This window comes from Miniopterus schreibersii (genome assembly GCF_964146895.1).
Source record: "Miniopterus schreibersii genome assembly, chromosome: 5".
NCBI classification, from domain to species: Eukaryota; Metazoa; Chordata; class Mammalia; order Chiroptera; family Miniopteridae; genus Miniopterus; species Miniopterus schreibersii.
The window spans coordinates 83,947,098-83,968,224 of NC_138106.1; the positions used below are offsets into that span (position 1 = coordinate 83,947,098).

Consider the following 21,127-nt stretch of genomic DNA (forward strand, 5'->3'; position numbering starts at 1 on the left):
TTCAAACTTTCAGATTAGAGAGTTAAAAATAAGTGGTTTCCACAGGGGTACTTATAATCATCCTCATGTATGTATACATTCTAAAACTTGTACACATCTAGTCAAAGGTTAGAGTAGCATGCTTTTAAGCTGACCGGGGAACAGGCTGCATGTGAAATCAGCAATGTTTCCCTCTGTAGTATTATACAGTGAGATCAATAGAGTGTAAGAAAATGAAAAAGTAAGGAGCAAACTAATATCTATGAGAAATTTTCCTATTATTGTAATCATTTTCTGAGGCTCGAATCACAAAATTATAATTCTATCATGATTTTATTTAAATAACTGTTTAATGATGGTCTCCTCTAGATTATACCTTCCACAAGTAGTAGGATTATGTCTGGTTTGTTCAGTCTTGTGTTTCCAGCATCTAGCACAGCCGGCCACACATTAGAGCGCACAGCACATTTTTACTGACTGAATAAATAAACTCTATTGTCTGTGCTTTCAGAGGTGAGAACTCCAAGTGATAAAGTGTTATGTGCTCTCTTGTGTTAGACACTCCTGCGTTTCTCATGGTCAGACGGACACTCACTGCACCAGCCGGCGTCGAAGTTCCTGTTGGGGTCTGTGCCGATGCAGCCGGTCGCCTCGTGGATGGAGCGCGTCTTTCTCCACATTCGGTTCTGCAAGTGGATTCAGAGGGGACAGCGAGTGTGACAGGAGGCGGCTGCTTGTCATTTGACCGGTGCGCTCGATATTGGGCCACATACCTTGGTCCAGGTGTAGACGTAGCCGTCGATATTGACCACAGGCAAGACGTAAAAGTCCAGCTTTTCGAGAAGCTCTGTCATGTGGATCTCACGTCCGTAGGTGCGAATGGCCTGCGGGCGATTGCGAAGCAGAATTTCATGGAACAGCGGAAAGCACGGGGCTGCTAAAATTTACGTGGGCCGGATGAACGCTGACTTTGGTAACGAAAGCAGTGTCCCTTGTTGAAGTAGATATTATTAATATTTAAAAAGCAATTAGCAAAATACTACTGATAGTTTTGTTTAAAATGCTTGTTTCTAATTCCTCTGTTTCCAGGATACTCTATTTCATCTCCATGTAGCCCACACAATTATTACTTTTTACTTTAAAAATGAACAGAGGTTTAACAAAATTAAAGACTTCGAAAGGACATACAGATTCACTTCCTTCGCAATAATAACTGCTAACTTCTTTTCAAAGTTAGTAGGATCTGAGGGTAAGACCCTACTAAGCAAGGAATGCCTGTGGGTGGCTGTCATGTTTCTCATAATGTCATCTAGAAATTTATTAAGTGTCCGTGAAACCTCCTGTCGATGGTCTCTCCAGAGTGTCCCTCGTGGAAGAAAAATGAGAAACTCTCCCATTGTAAACTGAGCTCGCACCTCTGGATTTGGGGGAACCTCTCACTGAGGCTCCAAGCTGCACGACAATGGAAGTCTTCCTCTTGCTCTTCTTTCTCGAGAAGGGAACTCTTCAGGGGCTGGACTAGTTCTCCACGCTACGTAATGTGGGCACCTATCTACGAATGAGGACCTCCTGCCCATTCATTATGTTCTCCTAGTCACGGTCTCAGCTCCAGAATTATTTTAAACTTAATTGAACTCTTCCATAGGCTTGCTTGAATAGACTTTAAGATGCTTAAGGCTTCTATGTATTAATCGTTTTTATATACTCTTTGTGACTCTATGTGTGTATGTTCATTATAACAACACGTGACAAGCATGGGCTTGTGAGGTCAGAGGAGCCACGGAACCATGCTTTTCCAGTGGTCTACAATTGGAGATAACCACAGTGATGATAACAGTTTCTTCTAGAGGACAGATGGTGAGACAGCCACTGAGGTTAAATGGTGCCAATTGGATACATAACTTGTCTAGAAACCAAAACCATACAAATAGACACAGAAGTGCTTCATAGGAAAGAAATTATATTGCATACAATAATATTCTTATATTTTTAAAGCCCTTTAATGCTTTAAACCTTGAATTTTGAAATAATTTTAGACTTGTGGAAGAGTTGCAAGTACAGGGTGTTCCCAAATACCCTCCACTCAGCTTTCCCTAAGGTTACCATTCACATAACCATGGTGCGGTGATCACCGTGATACACTTTGGTACAATACGATAAACTGAGCTACAGGCTTTACTCAGATTTCACCAGTTTTTCTGCTAGTGTCCTTTTTCTTTTCTAGGACCCCACAGTGCATTTGGCTGTCATGTCTCCATGGTCTCCTCTTATCTGTGACAGTTCTTCAGTCTGTCTCTGTCTTTTATGACTTTGACATGTCTCCTGAAGGGTACTGGCCTGGTTATTTTGCAGAAGGTCCCTCAATTGGGCTTCTATGGTTTTTAAAAAATAATTAGAGAGGAGTTATGAATTTTGGAGAAGAATACCACAGAGATGATGTGCCTTTTTAGTGCATAACATTAGAGGGTACATTGTATTGATTATGTCTCATACCGGTGATGTTAACCTTGATCACTTACTTGGCTAAGGGAGTTCCTGCTAGGCTTCTCCACTATAAATTTTGCCTTTATAAATTGATACATATTTTTGAGTAGATACTTTTGGGACTGCAAATATTCGACTTCTCTTTAAACCTTTACCCCCGATTTTGCACACACCTGTTGACTTCCCAGAAATGATGAGCACTGTGGTGTCCGAATGGTGACTTTCCATTTTGCTCATCCTTTGTACATCCGTTAGTAGTAATTCTGTAAGAAAGACTAGTTCCTTCTTTCCTTTTTATTTACTCAATCATCTATTTATATAAATATGGCTTCATGGATATTTAAAAATTTTAGTTTTTAAAGGGCTTTCACATATATCTTATCCTTAGAATGATAAGGAATGAAAACAGTGCCACTTTATAGTAGGGACCACTATGCACTGTTTTCTTTTATTCTGAAACATGCAACGGCTCTTCCCAGGAGGTAATGATCGAGTTAGCGTTTATCCAGCATTACCTTTTATCCACTGTACTACCTATTAGCCTCTCCACCAAAGCTGGGTGCGAATGTCCAGGTGAGGGAAATTCAAGTAAATACAAGTTGCTAACTTTTTATTTTAAACCTTGCCTTAAGAAGGTCTCTTGATGAGAGTTGAAACTAATACCCCAAAATGGGAACTTAAAATTATGATTTTTCTGTTACTATTCTCTTTTACTGTAGCTAGGTTATAAGGAATTGATTGAAATAAAATAGCACTGTCTACTTCCCTCTCCCCAAAATCACTTTACATACTTACCTCTCTCACAAACCACTGGCAGAATGCTGGGGAAATCCACTCTCTGGCGTGGAAACCGCAGTCCATGAAAATGGCAGGCTTATTGGGTCCAGGCTTGCCAACCTATTGCAAACAAAAAGAAAATTATGATTCATCACATTTGGGGCTTAACATTCTCTATGCTTCTGAGCTTTGGACTCAACAGGTGAAAGTTGACAGGAGCAAGAGCTATATCCCACGGTTAGATTGAAACGTAATACTAGCACCGTGTGTTCTTGCCTCTAGACACCCACAGCGTTTGAGCTGAAGGCTTACGTGGCCGTTTATTATTTTTATTAAGCTTGACAAGCTCATATTTTCAGAAGATGCTTGGTTACCCCTCTTACTTGTCCTCAGGTGAAGGTTATTTTCAGCTGCTATTATTAGGAGACATGACCAAGACAACTGGATGCCTAATTAGTAGTAATAGTGATTGTTGCTAATCTTGTAAGAATTTTTGCTTCTCTCCCCCTTATTCTTCCTCTTTTTATTTTCTTCATTAGAATCATATGACCTAAGTGGCATTAGAAGATGACAGAAACAAATTATTGATACGCTTTGTAACGTTGTCTGAGACACATGAAGTTTATGAACCTCTTTAGCAAATGGGATTTGCAAACAACATCTGGGAGAAAAGAATTTCATCAAGGTAGATGATCATTTACGTTGCTTAGAGGAATGTGGTTAAATTTATAGGACATCCATTTTATGGCATTTTTTCTTTTGAATAAGTCAACATAATGATTTAAAAATCCATGTATGACAAAAGAAGCAGGAAATCTGTTTGATCCCCTGGGGGATATAGGTAGGGAAGGAATTTTGACAATGTTTGGGATGAGCAAATCTGTGAAACAGATGGTGATGTGTTAGAATTCACTGATTTAAAGCCCTCAGATATGGCAAGGTCATGGTTAAGAACAATTACCTTGAGGAGGTACATGGTGCGTCCTTCAAATGTGGTGCCAATTGTACTGCGAGAGATGAGGTCTGGATTCTCGCTGGCAATTTGCTCGGTCCAAGCCTCTATCTACCAAATGGAACCGTGTGGATTAATGTGACATTCTTGGTTCAATTCCCAAAGTACCATCTGACTAAGTGATGTGCAGTTCATACCGTTTCCCAGTTGTTGTACTTCTCGTAACTGTGTCCAGCCGCACGGACCTGGCTGTCAAACTGAGCCTCCAGCGTAGATCTCAGGTTGCTTATTAACACCCTGCAATAAACCAAAATGGGTGCTCCTGTGAACACAAGGACATTTCCCAATGGACACAGGCGAAAAGCCAGAGCCACTGCACTAGTAGATGGTACAACGCGCTCTCCAGGGAGTCACGTGTGTTCTTTGGTAGTTCCCGATGTCCTTCACCCTGAGCGGATGATCACAAATGGTGAGCAGATCGCTGAGAAGGATACCGCAGAGTGTGAGCAAGGCAGGCTCTTCCTGGGCCCAAACTTCTCATATTTGGGTGACCTGGACCCTAAACTGGAAAAATGGCTTACTCTGGTATCTGGGGCATTTTAGGTCAGGGCCACGGGCTGCCACACCAAAGTATACACTTGAGCCCTATCTGTGGTCTTCCTCAGGACATTAGCACTAAAAGTCCCAGGTCCCAGGAACCTGCTCAGTCCCAGGTAAATTGGGACAGGTGATCCCTGGAGGCCTGTCTGTATGTTTTTGAGAAAAATATCTTGATGGGGGGAAATTCAGAAATATATTAACAAGTGAAAGATTTATTAGATAAAAGAATACTGGGTTTAAAAACCTAGTTTCCTCTTGCCTGTCTTTCTACTGCCTAAAGAAATCTAAGAGTGGGTCTGCAGCGAGGTAATATGAACACGGGTGGCAGAGCCTCTGCGGCCTGCTTTTCTATAGACGATTGTTCAGGTGAAAGTGCCTGCTGTCGGAGGCAGGCCTGACGGGGTGTGTGACTTCATTTCTCTTTGCTGCTTTTGAGTGGAAGGTATGTTCTGAAGGGACACAATTTTGTGAGCATGAATGTCCTTAATCGCAGCCCTGTGAATATTCTGGGCAGAGGCCAGTTTGCAGAAGCCTCTGTTAACGGCAGTGGAGCCTTGAGCTGTCTTGACCTGACACGGAGGAGGCACCGCACATCAAAAGCCGGCCTCTCCGCTGCCCAAGGGCACTGGGACCAGGCCCCGGCCCGCAGCGACGTCCTCTGCCCTCCCGCCCGAGGCTCCTTCATTCGGTTAACTTGGGCATGAACTTGTGTCTGTTTATGGAAAACGCAATAAATTAGTACGAAATGATATTTGCCTCCTAGCAAAAGGCAAATGCTGTTTTACAAAGCCTTTTTTTTTTTTTTTTTTTTTTTAAAGGAAAAGGAGCATATTTTACAGTGTGTTCTGTGGAAAGGGCGTTTTCTGTGCGCAGCCGTGGGCACTGTCAGTGCACTGCTTTCTGTGGCTGCCGGCAACGACCACAAACAACGCGGGTTTGTTATTTTACACTCTGTGGGTCAGCAGCCTACCCGGCCTCACTGGGCGGGAATCAGGGAATCAGCAGGCCTGAGCTCCCTTCGGGAGGCTCCAGGGGAGAATTTGATTCCTTGCCCTTCCCAGCTGCTAGAGGCACATTCCTTGGCTCTCTGCTCTCTTCTTCCATCTTCGAAGCCAGCTTCTCACATCGCATCTGACCTCCCCTTCTGCCTCTCTCTTCCAGTTTGAAGGACCCTTGAGATTACAGTGGCCCTATTTGGACGATTCAGGATAATGTACCTATTTTAAGGTCAGCTGCTTAGCAACCCTAATTCCATCTCCAACACTCACTCCTCTTTGCCAGTTAACATATTCAAATGTCCTGGGGATTAAGATGTAGGCATTTTGGAGGGACTGTCATTCTGCCTGCTGCAGTTAGAAACAATGATTATAGTAAGTGTTATGAATATATTTCAACCCCCAAATTGGATTGTTAGGGAAGAGGGAAGAAGTGGAAGAAATCTTAAATTAGAAATCAAAAGAGCAGGGACATAGTTTTGCCAAACTTATCATTTGGATTAAAAAAATTAATTTAATCTCTAGGCCTTAATTTTATAATTTTCAGAATGGGAGCATTTGACTAGCTGGCATTTAATGTTCTTTTCAGCTCTAAGATGCAATGACTTGACTCAAATCCATGGGCCTTGTTCATTTACAAAGATGTCTTCCAAGGTTTATGAAAAAAATTAAACTATGGTTAAGTTGCTAGTTACCATTTTCACAAAATTCAGGAGAACACAGAAGAAACTAATGTCTAGAATAGAGATGGTTTAGGAAAATTATTTTCAAATACAACTAAAAATTAAAAACAGACAAAAACAAAAAAAAAAATCTTGAAAACTTAAAAAAATTAGCAAGCAGAAAATTTTAAGGAAACAACTACATTCCAAGATCATCAAATTGAAAAAGAACAAATCCTGCCAAATAAGGATGAACTTCTCTGACCCAATGACAAACTAAAAATCCAAGAGGAAAAGGTACATGATATCTATCTTCACTTTAACAGATTTACTATGGTCAGTGGGCAGGTAATATAGCATCTGGGTCATGCGGCTACTTCGTGGGTGCCCAGAGGAAAGAAATCATCAATTAATTGCTCCCAGGCATTCCACAGCCTCAGGACTTCCACTAGCCATTTGTATCTAAGACCATAAACCTGGCGGTGGTCTCTGACCCACGGGGAACCGGCCCTGAGTGGAGGGGCTGCAGACCTCATACAGCGCATCCTGCCCTTTCTCCTGCACCCAGTCCTCAAATCCAAATTGTTCAGGAGGATCAGTGACTGTGCAGGGGTTGGTGTTCTGTTTAGTACTAAGACAAGGCATTCTGTTAACGTTATGACTGTGTTAAATATTAAGCATTTTAATCAATAGCCAGGAGAAGCAGCATAAAAATAAGCTATGTTTAAGATGACATCTAAGAGCAAAAGTCTCCTCTAGGAACTTACAGAACAGCATCAGAATGAGGTTGCAATGTGGTGCTGGCTTTTGCCTGAAGGCGGAAGACTGACCTCAAATGCTCTTTCCAGCCTTATGATTATTTAATTTTATTGGATTTAGGACAAAACACTATTTTAGCTATATTACAAAATATTATTACTAAATAATGAGCCTCTATTCTAGGAGATTAAAACAATGCCTCTTAATGTAATGGAGACCGCATTACAGCTCCAAAATACAGAGGCATGTACACTATTTTATACTTTTATATGATTCTTTTTTAATAGTGCTATCCAACTTCCTTTTTAAAAATATGCAGGCAAATTAGATAACAGGGACTCCCCACAAAGCCAGGAGTACAATGCCTGAGAAGGAGACATGCCTCGGTTCTCTCCGCCTTTCAGGGCCCTGGGAGAGGGGTGTTTGCTCAGGTCCTGGAGGTGGCGCCCATGGCTATGGGAAGACACTTCCATGCGCCCCCTGCTCTGGAGGACACGTTCCTGTGAGAATCTGCATGCAGAGAACAATGTTCTAGGCAGCAGCAGTCAGGCCCTCCCTGGAGTGGAGGCTGACACCATCCGATTCCTAGTTTTTTTTTGCATCTAACGGTGCAACATAAGCATTTAAAAGTGGGTATTTTCCTGGTTACACACATTGTGAAATTCTCCCCATGATAATTCAGAATCTGATACGAGTCTTGGTGGAGAGGGTCAGAACCACTGAAACATCGGAAAAGCTATTTTGGTGGAAGTTGTGCAGTAGATGGTTCCTATTATACACAACTGCACACTCTTGAGGCAGGAAATCGACTAAAGTCTAAGCACAAATTAGTTACCATACGAGGTGATAATGGGATGCGCAGGGACTGCTTGCGGCCTTGGCAAGGATATTGCTAGTGTGCTTCTCCAGGATTTCTAGGGACTTATTATTATTTAATATTTAGAAAATTACATGCACAAATGTGCTCCGCAGTGAACAGAGAAGCAAAAATTAACAAGATCTTTGCCTTTAGGGAACGTCCTGTGTTCTAGATGAGAAAATGTTCACGAACAATTCCTGAAAGTTTACCCCTGAAAGAATGAGTACATTTTCGACCTGATTCAAAGAGATTGATGTGTGATTAGGAGCCACTTTACTCCTTTGTGAGATGGGTAGAGTTAGCATTCAGGTGGCTAGCGCTAGCTTATGGCCACTGATCTTCCTTTCTTCTTAAAGAATTGCAAAGAAACTATCATCTTTTGAATGTTACGGGAGGCTCCTACAGGCTAGGAATTTAAAAGTCCTTCCTAGTGTAATAATAAGAGCAAAATGTCACAAACGTGAATCTTAGTCACATTTGGAAACTTACTGTGTTATATCTTTGTTTTAAAAAACAGTCAGCTCTTAAGGTCAAATTTTTTTGACTTCCCACAGGCAGAAGCAGATAGCTCAGCTATGCAAAGCACGGTAATGGGGTTAAATGTAACCCTTTCTGTTGACCTTTAAAAATGTATAATCTCCCTCTTTGCACAAAACTAAAGCATAGCAATAGAAGTGTCAGGTGCCATTTATTTATGTAGTGCTTTGTTTGTTTTTCACAATAGCCCTTTGAGAGGGGCATCACATCCTCATCTTAACAGAGAGAAACTGAGGCTCAGAAAGGTTAAGGAAGTTGTCCCAGGTCACACAGCCAGGAGGTCGCAGAGCCGGGATTTGAATCTGGTCTGCTTTTTACCAAAGCATTTACTTGTTGCATTGTGCTGCACCGCTTCTCCTGATGCAGGTACAGATCTTACAAGGGGAAATGCTGACATGTTCAGTAGCATAAATACTATTCTATATGTTTAAGATGTGAAAAACAAGAATTTTCTGTTAAAATGATGTAGGTCACATTTTCCTGTGGTGGGGAATTGGTGGGGAGACGATTGAATTTTCCGGATTGGAGCGTGAAACTGTCCCTTTGCTCCACGCTGACCCACTCCCTGGAGGAAGAACTCTGCTTAGGGCTAAAGCCTCGTTTTCTCCTTCCCTCTAGTGTCCATGCCTCTAGGTCAACATGCTCTGCCAAGTTCTAAGCCTTAGCATGTAGTCTGTTCTCTGCCTAGAGTACAACTTGTTCTTATCTTTGTCTGGTTAATTCCTACTTACCTTTCAGTTCTCAGCTGAAGCCTCATTTCTTACGATGGCCCTTTCTTTTTTAAATTTTTACTGAATTTATTGGGGTGAAATTGGTTAATAAAATTATATAGGTGTCAGGTGTACAAATCTATAATACATCATCTATAATGTACTGTGTGTTCACCACCTCAGCTCAATACTCCTTCCATCACAATGCCAACTCCCTCATGCTCTTCCCTCTGCCAATTTCCACACTGTTGTCTGTGTCTATGAGTTTGTTGCTAAATTTGCTTAATCCTTCAACTTTTTCACCAGGACCCCCAACCCTCCTTCCCTCTGATTGCTGTCAGTCTGTTCTCTGTATCTATGAGTCTGTATCTATTTTGCTTGTTAGATTATTAGATTCTACATATAAGTGAAATCTTATGGTACTTGTCTCTCTCTGACTGGCTTATTTCACTTGGCATAATGCTTTCCAGGTCCATCCATGCTGTCACAAAAGGTAAGATTTCCTTCTTTTTTATGGTCAAGTAGTGTTCCATTTTGTGAATGTCCCACAGCTTTTTTATCCACTCATCTACTGATGGGCTCTTGGGCTGCTTCCAAATCTTGGCTATTGTAAATAACCCTGCAAAGAACATAGGGGTGCATATATTCTTCTTTCAAATTAATGTTTCAGGTTTCTTCAGATATATTCCTAGAAGTGGGATCACTGGGTCATAAGGCAGCTCCATTTTTAATTTCTTGAGGAACCTCTATATTGTTTTCCACAGGGGCTGCACCAGTCTGCATTCCCACCAACAGTGTACTAGGGCTCCCCTTTCTCCCCACCCTCGCCAACACTTGTTTGTAGGTTTATTGATGGAGGCATTCTGACAGGTGTGAGGTGATATAACATCATGGTTTTAATTTGCATCTCTCTAATGATTAGTGATGTTGAGCATCTTTTCATATGTCTATTGACCATCCGTATGTCCTCTTTGGAGATGTGTCTATTCAGGTCCTTTGCCCATTTTTTAATTAGGTGTTTTTTGTTTTTTTTTGGTGTTGAGTTGTATAATTTCTTTATACATTTTGGATGTTAACTGTTTATTAGATGTATCATTGGTGAATAAGTTCTCCCATTTAGTGGGTTGTCTTTTCATTTTGTTGATGGTTTCCTTTGCTGTGCAAAAACGTTTTAGCTTGATGTAGTCTATTTCATTTGTTTGTTTTTCTTTTGTTTCCGCTGTCCGAGGTAATATATCAGAAAAAAATTGGCTACAAGAAATGTCCAAGATTTTGCTGCCTATGTTTTCTTCTAGGATTTTTATGGTTTCAAGTCTAACACTTAAGTCTTTAATTCATTTTGAGTTTATTCTTGTGTATGGTATAAGAAGTTAGTCGAATTTCATTTTTTTTTTTTTTTTTTTGCCTCTTTTGTCAAATATTAATTGGCCATAAAAGTATGGTTTTATTTTTGGGCTCTCTATTCTGTTCCATTGATCTATGTGTCTGTTTTTATGCCAGTATCATGCTGTTTTGATTAACTATGGCCTTGTAGTATAGTTTGATATCAGGTAGCATGATTACTCCAACTTCGTTCTTCTCAAGGTTGCTGTTGCTATGTGGGGTCTTTTGTGGTTCCATATAAATTTTTTGAATATTTGTTCTACTTCTGGGAAATATGCCATTGATATCCTGATAGGAATTACATTGAATCTATGGCTTGCTTTGTGTAGTATGGCTATTTTAGTGATGATAATTCGTATCCATGAACACGGTATATGCTTCCACTTATTTGTATCTTTTTCAATTTCTTTCTTCAGTGTCTTATAACTTTCCAAGTACATGTCTTTTACATTCTTGGTTAAATTTATTCCTAGGAATTTTGTTTTTTTGATGTAATTGTAAATGGGATTGTTTTCTTAGCTTCCCTTGATAGTTCATTACTGATGTATAAAAATACAACTAATATCTGGATATTTATTCTGTATTCTGCTACTTTACTGAATTCATTTATCACTTATAATCATTTGTTGGTGGAATTTTTAAGGTTCTCTCTCTATAGTATTATGTATATATATATATATGTATGTGTATATATATACACATACATATAACCATTTGATTTCTTCCTTTCCAATTTGGATACCTATTATTTCTTCTTGTCTGATTGCTGTAGCTAGGACTTCCAGTACTATGTTGAGTAAGAGTGTGGTGAAAGTGGACATCCCTGACTTGTTCTTGATCTTAAGGGAAACGATGGTAGTTTTTGACCATTGAGTATGATGTTGACTGTTGGCTTGTCATATACAGCCTATATTATGTTGAAGTATGTTCCCTTTATTCCCAGTATGCTGAGAGTTTTTACTATAAGTGGGTGCTGGGTTATATCAAATGCATTTTCTGCATTTATTGATATGATCTTGTGATTTTTATCCTTCATTTTATTTATGTGATGTATCACGTTTATTGATTTGGAGATATTGTATCAACCTTTCATCCCTAGAATAAATCCTACTTGATCATGGTGTATGATTTTTTAAAAGATATTGCTGGATTTGGTTTGCTAATATTTCATTGAGTGTTTTAACATCTATGTTCATCAGGGATATTGGCCTATAATTTTCTTTTTTTTCAGGGTCTTTTTCTGGTTTGGAATTAGGATAATGCTGGCCTCATAAAATGAGCTTGGGAGTCTTCCTTCTTCTTAAAATTTTGGTAATAGTTTGAGAAGGGTAAGTGTTAGTTCTTCCCTGAATGTGTGGTAATATTCACCTGTGAAGCTATCTGGCCTAGGACTTTTGTTTGTTGGGAGGTTTTTTGTTTTTTTCCTGCTTTAATTTCATTAGTTGTTATCTGTTTATTTAGATTTTCTGATTCTTCCTGATTCCTTTTTAAAGATTGTATGTTTCTAGGAATTTATCCATTTCTTCCAGGTTGTCCAATTTGTTGGTATATAGTGGTTCATAATATTTTCTTACAGTCTTTTGTATTTCTTTGGTGTCAGTTGTTACTTCTCTTTCATTTCTGATTTTATTTATTTGCTGCTTTTAAGATTCTCTTTTTGTCTTTAAACTTTGCCATTTTAATTATGATGTGTCTTGTTGTGGGCCTCTTTGGGTTCATCTTGTTTGGGACTCTTCGTGCTTCCTGTACTTGTGTGTCTTTTTCCTTCATCAAGTTTGGAAACCTCAACCCCTTGCTCTCTTTTTTCTCCTTCTGGTACCCCTATGATGTGAATGTTGTTACACTGCATGTTGTCCCTTAAACTACCCTCATTTAAAAATTTTTTTTTTCCTTTTGCTGCTTTGATTGGGTGTTTTCTGCTACCTTCTCTTCCAAATCACTGATTCAGTCCTCTATTTCATCCAACCTACTGTTTATTCCTTTTAGTGTATTCTTCATTTCAGATATTGTAGTCTTCATTTATGACTGGTTCATTTTTATGGTTTCTATTTCTTTTCTTATGCTTGTTATCTCTTTGTTGAAGTTTCTTTAACATCCTTATAAACAGTTTTTGGAACTCTATATCTGGTAAATTGCTTGCCTTTATTTAGCTATTTTTTCTGGAGATTTCTCCTGTTCTTTCATTTGTGGCATTTTTTTTTGTCTCCCCACTTTGCTGCCTTTTTGTGTTTGTTTCTATGTATCAGGTAGGTTTGTTATGAGCTCCAGTCATGGTAGGGTGGCCTTATGTAATAGGTGTCTTGTGGAACCCAATAGTGTTGTCTCCTTGGTCACCTGAGCTGGGTCCTCCGGGAATGCTTTTTATGTGGGTTATGTGGGCTCTCCTGTTGTAATTGAGTCTTGATTTCTATTGGTCTATTTGTACATGGGGTCAACCCTCAGGCTGGCTGACCATGAAGACCAACCTGTGCCTCAGTGTATGAGCTGCTGTGGAGGTGTTGATCACACAAAGCAGATTTCACCTCAGCAAGGGCTGATGCCTGCCAAATCTCCCTTTGGATATGCCAATTGCGAAGCTAATTGGATCCTGCTCTGATGTTATCTGAAGCTGGCCACTTGGTTTGTTGTTTCTGGGGCCTTTAGGGAGGGACTCTGGTACAGGCCAAGTATCAGGTACTGTCTATGACTGGCCCTGGACAACCTGTTTGGAGCTAATAAATGAACCAAAGTTTGTGGCTGCCTCTGCTTGGCTTGGGTGTGTGCAGAAGGGACCAAACTGCATACCAAGGGCAGATTTTACCAGCACCAGGCCCAGGGACAGGTCAGCAAAAGTATCAAGGGACCCTGAAATCAGCCTCTACCCGCCTCCACCTGTTGGCTGCCTGTGAGCTTTAGTCACTGCAAGAGCCTCTGGTGATAGTCAAGTTACATGAGGTAGGTTCTCAGTGAGTCACTAGGTAGGGCTGAGTGGTGTTCACTAGATTGACGCAAGTTCCAGCTTGGTGCCAGGGCTGGGCCTGAGGCCATTCAGCAAATGTCCCAGTATATACCCAGCCTGGCTGCCACTGCTGGGTGCTCGCACAGCTTCATGGTGGGACAATGTCTCAGAGAGTCATCAGGGTGTGGCCAGCAGAGTTCATCAGGCCCAAACATAGCAAGATTTGGCCTTATGAAGGGAGGACTCTGTACTACTTGGGTGTGTGAGGGGAAAATGGCCCCTGTCCTAGAGCCACACAACTCAAGTTATTCCAGATTCTGCCAAAAGCCTGTTCTTAGCAGAGGAAGGCCACATGGAGTTGGGTCTAGTGGGTCTGCCGGGAGAGAGAGGTATAAGTAATGCTTGGAGGAAGGTGAGGAGAGTGGCCTCTGCTGCAGAACCACACTACTCAGTCATGACACCCCCTGAATCTGCCCAGACCTCTATACCCTGGCCCAGGCAGCTGACTCCTCAGCAGAGTGAAAACTCCTCAGGGTGGGCCACAGGGAGTTCAGAGGGTGTAGCTATTGCTTTCCTCCAGGGTGATGCCATATGAAGGGGAGTGCTCCACCCAAGGAAGATGGCATGTCCTGTTTGGGATAATGACTCAGCACAGGGATCCTGGTGGCTGTTCCTTCAACTCTCTCCCTAGTGCCACAAACCCCAGTGTTTCCTCACACAACTCTAGCCTACTCTGCCCTCCTGATGCTGGAGCTCAGTGTGAATGGCTGTGAATGACATTTCTGCATTGGTCCTTTAAGAGGGCACTTGCGTTTCTAGTGGATCCCTGTCTCTCCCTGAGGGACAGAATCCTTGCTGATTTTCATAGCCAGATGTTATTTGGGTGTCTTCCGAGCTCAGGTGCTCTGGGCTGATCAGATCCCATGCCTCTCAGAGGGAACCTTTCCAGCAGAGATATTCCTCCAGAATCTCAGCTGCCACCTGTGGGAGTGGGGCCAAGCCTTTTTGCATCTCCACCCTTCCTTCCAGTCTCGATGTGGCTTCTTCTGTAAATCCTTACTCATAAGACTTCTCTTTAGCTAGTCTTCAATTGGTTATTCAGGTTTATTGTTCTATACTTTAGTTGTAATTCCAGTTTGGTCCTGGGAGTTGGTGAATGTAACATTCACCTACTCTGCCACCATCTTAGATCTTAAAATATCAGGGTGGCTCTTTCTAGTCCCTAGACTTGGTCTATTTCACTTCATCTTGAGCCCTTTACTCTTCTTGACTTCTATTCCACATTACTGAAATTTTTATTTATAGTCTGGTTTCCTCTGAAGTAAGTAGAGCCATATCTATCCTTTTTGGTACTTGGTATATGTAGGCACTCACTATTTGCTGGGTGAACAAATGGACAACTGCCTTTACTTAGGAGAACATTCTCATCTTAAAAGGCTGGGCCAGTGTACTACTGGGGGAAAGGAGACTTAGTGTGATCAGCTTAGCCAACTCTACTCTAGGCCTTTGGAGAACCACCTTCCTTTTATTCAGCCCTTCTGTCCATGCCTCTCTTACCACTAGAGCTAGTTGTGGGGCCTTGGGGAACAAAAGACAGAAGGACCACTCAGTCCAACTCTAGTCTGGTCCTATTATGAGTCACGAATAGCCCTTATGGCTCATAATAGGTCTGACTTCTCACCTGGAAAGTGGACTTGATATGATTTGTGAATAAAATTGTGTCTAGCTGATAATAGAGCATCAGTTGGTTTGGCCTATAGTATATTTACCTGACTGAAGATTTGGGGTTCAATAATAAAAATAATTTTTATTGAAGAAATAACTAAACACAAAATTGACCAGGCCTGAAGTCCTAAGATTTGGAATCCAAGACCACCTCTGCCATGACTTATTTGTGGGGACCTGGGGAAGTCATAGTCTTGATCTTATTTTTACCTTCCCAGAGTTATTCAGAGGCTTGGATGAGAGCATACATGGGAGAGAATTTTAATAGCTATAAAACTTAAACTTACTCATATGGTAGTTCATTCTGCTCCAAAAAGTCTTCCACAGCGGAAATATCTTGTGCTTGAACACGGAAGTCAACTGTACTGTGAGGTGTGACTTGTGTGACAGAATCTGGTTTCCAGAAGTCAATCTGAGTAAGAAATAAAATATATTGTATTGGACACCTATAATCTAATGGATGGATTATCATTGGCAAGAACATATTGCTCTACTCCATTGAGTTATTTTTAAACTCAAATTATTCATGAAATCTCTTAGAGATATATCCTTTGAGTGAATAAGTGTTGTGACCAAGTAGTTAGATGCCAATAAAAATGTTTACATATATTTTCATAACCTTAATTGATTATCAACAAGCATGAAGAACATATAATTATTTCCCAGAATGCTAGTTAATTGTAGTTTCTATAACTACTCTTTTCTATTTATTGATTTTCAAGAGCAGTTGCTTATTGAAATAGCAATGTTTGTGGAAATGGATAAATGTGCTGAATGCGTGATGAAGAATTAATTAGAGCCACAAAATTTAATGGAGAGAAATTGAGCTTTCCTTTTAAATTTTTAATGAACTTATTTTATGATGAAGTCAGTGCTGTACATGTCAGAATAATGAGTGAACCCGGGGACATTCCTGACCTGTGGAGGATACATAAGGGAAGAAAAATGTATCTTTCCACAGTAGTCATCTAGGTACCATGACCACAAACAAAATACTCTTGAGAATCCGGTAATGTACTTTTGTTCAGTTATTCATCAGCTATTATTGAGGGCCTTCTATGTGTTAGGCTCTGTGCCTGAGACTATAGTGAGCAAAAACAATAGTGAGCAAATCTAACATAGCTTTTGTCCTCATGAGGGATATTTTAGAGAAAATTATGCACGAAAATAACAAGATGATGTATTTGATAATTCTAATGATTTTTAAAAATGGATGTGTGGTTTCAAATCTCCTCTTTCCATGGAAAAATAATAACTAAAGACATGCTGTCTTCTGTAGTTGTCTGTTTTCCTGTTCCTTCCTTGGGCTGAATAAAGGCCTGGAGGCCTGATGTGAGCAGTGGGTCTTTCTCTACCTCGGTGTCTTGCACAATCCCTGTTTAGATTTTACAAGCTAGTCTCAGGCCTGAGATGTGACAGATGGAGATAGTTAGGACCATTGCTTGGAAACTTGGAAGGGAGTTGGGCAGAGTTAGAGGTTCTTTAATAGAAACTAGTGAGGTAAAATATTAAGATGACTCAATTCTAGATACACCTGTGGAGAATCCAATAGCTTATATCCTGTCCTGGTAATCTTCAAACCACTGTAGTTGTCTAGTGGGTGCTGAGTCATGAGTCAGGGTCACAGGGAATGTCAGTGCAGTGGGAGGCAGGGACACAGGGATTACATCAGGAGGGATTCCAGAAGAAACAGTGTGGTTGTCACAAGGTCTTGAAAGGATAGAGTATTGATGATTTGATAAGGACTGGCTACAGCATGTGAGCTAGAGAGTCAATGTTCAGAGGATGAAGATGAGATGTTGAAAGATACTGGAGGGAGTAGAAACCATATCGTGATAAGGACAGAAAATAAGGGACTGGTAGTGAATTCTGGTTAGCCAACGTTCTCAAGAGCACAATGAAGACAAGCACATTATAGGAAAAGCATATTTTCCTAAGTTAACTCTGAATTTGTGTTTCTAATAAATGCTTGTCATTCTAAGGTAGGATGGGAGAGGGAGGTGTGTCTTCGTAGACACAGAAGTTTAGAATTGGTAAAGCACATAAAGTCCTCTAAGTATCTGTAGCAAGTTGGCAGTGCCCTCCCCATACATAACGCTGGGATCTATTAGTGTCCTTAGAGGGCTCCCCACTGCCAAGATCTGCACCTCTGTGCTTGAAAGCTATTTCCCTGAGAATTGGATAAAGCTGAGCTAACAGTTCCAAGCAGGCAGGAACTCCCAAAGAAATAACTCTTGTCAGAGAAGTGCTCAACCATGACCCTGGAAGTGGATGTCTAAATACTCCAATTCCCTCACTTCTCAGGTAAGATAATTCTGAAGTGTGTGATTTGCACTCTTCCCTAGAGTTTCTCTGTAGCATTAAGCTCTAGTCATCCTCTGTGGTAACTGACTTAATAGGGACCCCTTTGTTGGTTTCTCTGCATCGCTCCTCACTTCTCTATCAGCGCTCCCTGCACTTCCCAAATGAAATCTTTGCTCTCAAATCTTTGTCTGAGGGTCTGCTCTGGGAGAATCCATATTAAGATGTAGCATCCCACTCAGTGGAATAAATGCTTGCACAATATCCTTGGTGATGGTTCCAATACATTCTTGAGTAGGTCCAGTTCCACTTCAAAACAGCCTAATGATCTTGTGGATGGTTTTATTTTTGTTAGTAAGTTGCAAGTTGCCTTCCCTGATCTCTTAATCCCTTGCGCATTTGTCTTGGCTCTGCCAAATTTTGCAGAGGGTGGGGGGAGGAATACATATGATTCTGCAGTAAGAATGATGGATTCTTTAAAATAAGGTGGGGGAATCTCATAAATATATTTGACAAAAGACTTGCAGACCTAACCTGAAGTTCCTTAAAAATTTCAGTTTGGCATGGAGAAATCCTTTAGCAAACATACTGACATTTAACACTATGGAGCCCTGCAATTATGATGCAAACTTATTATACTGAAGTCACTCCCCAGTGCTTAGGAGAAATGGAGCCAAAAATCCAGAGCAACACTATAGGCACACAGATGTTTACCAATGGATCAAGTATGGATACAAATAATAAACTCAAATTATTAGCACAAGGAGGTAAATATAAATTTCAGTAATTACATGACCTTGTGAGTGAGATTATGTCTGAAGTATAGAAATGGAGTAAAATATATAATATGAAATGTGGGGAATTGAATTATAAGTTAAGAAGTTATACAACTGAGGTCATAAATATAATCCAAGAAATGGAGTGACAAAGAACCATAAAGAACATAAGTTGGAAGATAAAAGAATATCTTTAAGTGATAGCAATATGAGATGTCAGCCTAATCAGCCAGTTGGCTAATAACTAAAGAGCTTTTCTTAAAACATATCACAAGCTAATGCAAGATACAGTAGTATGTCCATTACTTTATCTTAAGTACATTCTTCATTTTAAATTCTTTGGGGAATAAAATGGGTGTATAACACAATATTGGTGTTGAGGATCTTTGGTTCTTCACAAATTTACACAAATTTGTTTCTTCACATTGCATTTGACCAGAAGTTGAGCATATTATAGATTCTTCATTTATCTTGATGAAATTTTCCTTTCTTATTGGGAGTGGAGGTGACTTCTATTGTAGGCTTGATTCCTCCTGATTCATGGAAGAACTTACTAATGTAGTGGGAGTGACAAGAACATTGGAAGACTGTAACCAGGCTACTCTAGGCACAGATAAACATGTACCTTAAACTAGAGAGACATAATTTAAAAAGTACAGAGAGCTTGGCCCCGGGTGGCTCAGTGGTTGAGACCTTGGTTCGATTCCCGGTCAGGGCACATGCCCAGGTTGCAGGCTCGGTTCCCAGTAGGGGGCGTGCAGGAGGCAGCCCATCAATGACTCTCATTGTTGATGTTTCTAGCTCTCTCCCTTTCTCTCCCTTCCTCTCTAAAATCGATAAAGACAGAAAGAAGAGAGTAGGCTTTATGGTGAATGTCACCAATAAAGGAACAAGTGCAACCCTGATTGCAAAGAATAAAAGTCCTTACTATACAATTACAGATGAAAAAGGGGAGGCAGCTAGAGTCCAGTGTGGTCACAGATCTCTCCAATACATTTAACTTTTAAAAGGACATGTTCAAAAGCTGAGAGGAAGGACACATGGCCAAGGATGAATACAAAGACTAGATGTCCTTGTAATGATCTTATCAGGAAGGCTGCAGTCCAGAATATGCTGTACTTGCAAGATTGCTAAGGAGAATAAAAATCTCTTTTTCAATCATGTTGGAATTAAAATGAGTAAAGAAGGAACATGCAGTTCCACTGCTTGGAGCTAAAGCATAGTGTTTGCAGCTAGAAGAGGGAAAGTAGCCCTATTTAACTCCTGTTTGGCTTTGTTTTTTCCAAGGAGTTACCATTATCTCTTGTTTCTTCCTATACTGAAGTGAAATTAACATAAGGAAAGAATTTTTCACATTATGATTTTAGCAGAAATAACCTCGTTTGGACAGAGAACATTGAGACCCACGATAGATGTGAAGAGAGGGGATTATACTGGCCTTGTAAATTGCCTTCCAAATCCCAGATGTAACAAACACTTATATAGTTCTTATTGTATACATTCTTTCTAAGTGCTCTACTTATATTCTTCTAAATTTCACAAAAACCCTATAAGGTAAATACTATCATTGTTCCTCACTTGATTAACAAAAATGTTGAGACCCAGGGAGGTGTCCAAGATCCAGCTAGCAAGTGGCAGACCCAGGAGTTGAACCCAGGCAGTCTGGGTCCATATTCTCTTCTCTTGATTACCATAAAATGCTGAATTTTAGGTAACTAAAAAAGTACTGCAGATGTGTTTGCAGAACTTTCTCAGCAATCTTGGAGGAATCAGAGCTTGAGGGCATCTCTGAGGAGTGGAGGGGGCAAGTCTTGGATTTCATAAAGAGAAAAGCAGGAGCTCCTGGGGCCTGGCATGGATGCTGGCAAAGCTGCAGAATAAGCTGGAAGCAGATGGATTGTGAATGCTCAGAAAAGGAAGCTGTTATCCCTGGGAGCCAGTACGGTTTAAAGCAAGAATAAGTCGGGCCCAATTAGCTTCACCTTATTACTGGAAGAGACTGCTAGCCTGCATGCTGAATTTGGGTCTCAGCAAAACATCTGACCAAGTGTCTTCACTTATATTCTTTTTTACAAATCGGAAAACAGTGTTATCTGTAGGCGAAACTACAGAAACATGGGCAGTTGGGCAAACTTATAGAAGAAGAGTTGGTTAATGAATCACTTTCAGTGCTTAACACTACGTCTGGCAAGTTGGAGGGTCAAGGTAAATATGCATTGAATGAATAAACCATGAAGGAGGCCTCTAATTCTGTGCTGACCCCCAACTTCCTTAATATTTTTTTTTGTGACAAAGATGAAGTTGAGAAGGCAACTTATCAAACTTGCTATGGATGCAAAGTTAGGGAGAATTATTACCCTGAATGACTGAATTTATTTTTTAAATGATCTCAACATGCTAAAAAGAAGCTATTAAGATAAATTTTATTGGGGTAAATCTAAAATCTTGCATTTAGGTTAAAAATCAATTAAGAGATTACATAAGGAAGGATATCTTACTTGAGGGTGATTCATGTGAGAAAAAATAGCTTAATGGTTTTGATTGGCCATAGGTTTACTATGAGCTAAGATTATTCAATGACTGTTCAAGATGCTAAAAAGGATCTTGGGCCCCATTAATAAATGTCTGCTTTACAAATGAAGGTAGGCAATGGTCCTGCAGCATGTATTAATCAGAGCACACCTGGAGGT

At 40.4% G+C, this 21,127-nt stretch overlaps 1 protein-coding gene across 1 annotated transcript in view; it reads right to left on the reverse strand.

Moving 5' to 3' along the window:
- CPB1 (carboxypeptidase B1) overlaps positions 1 to 21,127 on the reverse strand; it is a gene marked incomplete at both ends in the record, with an annotated part of 36,093 nt that overhangs the window by 13,480 nt on the left and 1,486 nt on the right. Inside the window, 6 exons of the mRNA XM_081138638.1 lie at positions 575 to 665; positions 753 to 863; positions 3,259 to 3,360; positions 4,202 to 4,303; positions 4,390 to 4,489; positions 15,648 to 15,772. Of these exons, the coding sequence (XP_080994764.1) occupies positions 575 to 665; positions 753 to 863; positions 3,259 to 3,360; positions 4,202 to 4,303; positions 4,390 to 4,489; positions 15,648 to 15,772 (631 nt within the window). The remainder of the gene's footprint in view (positions 1 to 574; positions 666 to 752; positions 864 to 3,258; positions 3,361 to 4,201; positions 4,304 to 4,389; positions 4,490 to 15,647; positions 15,773 to 21,127) is intronic.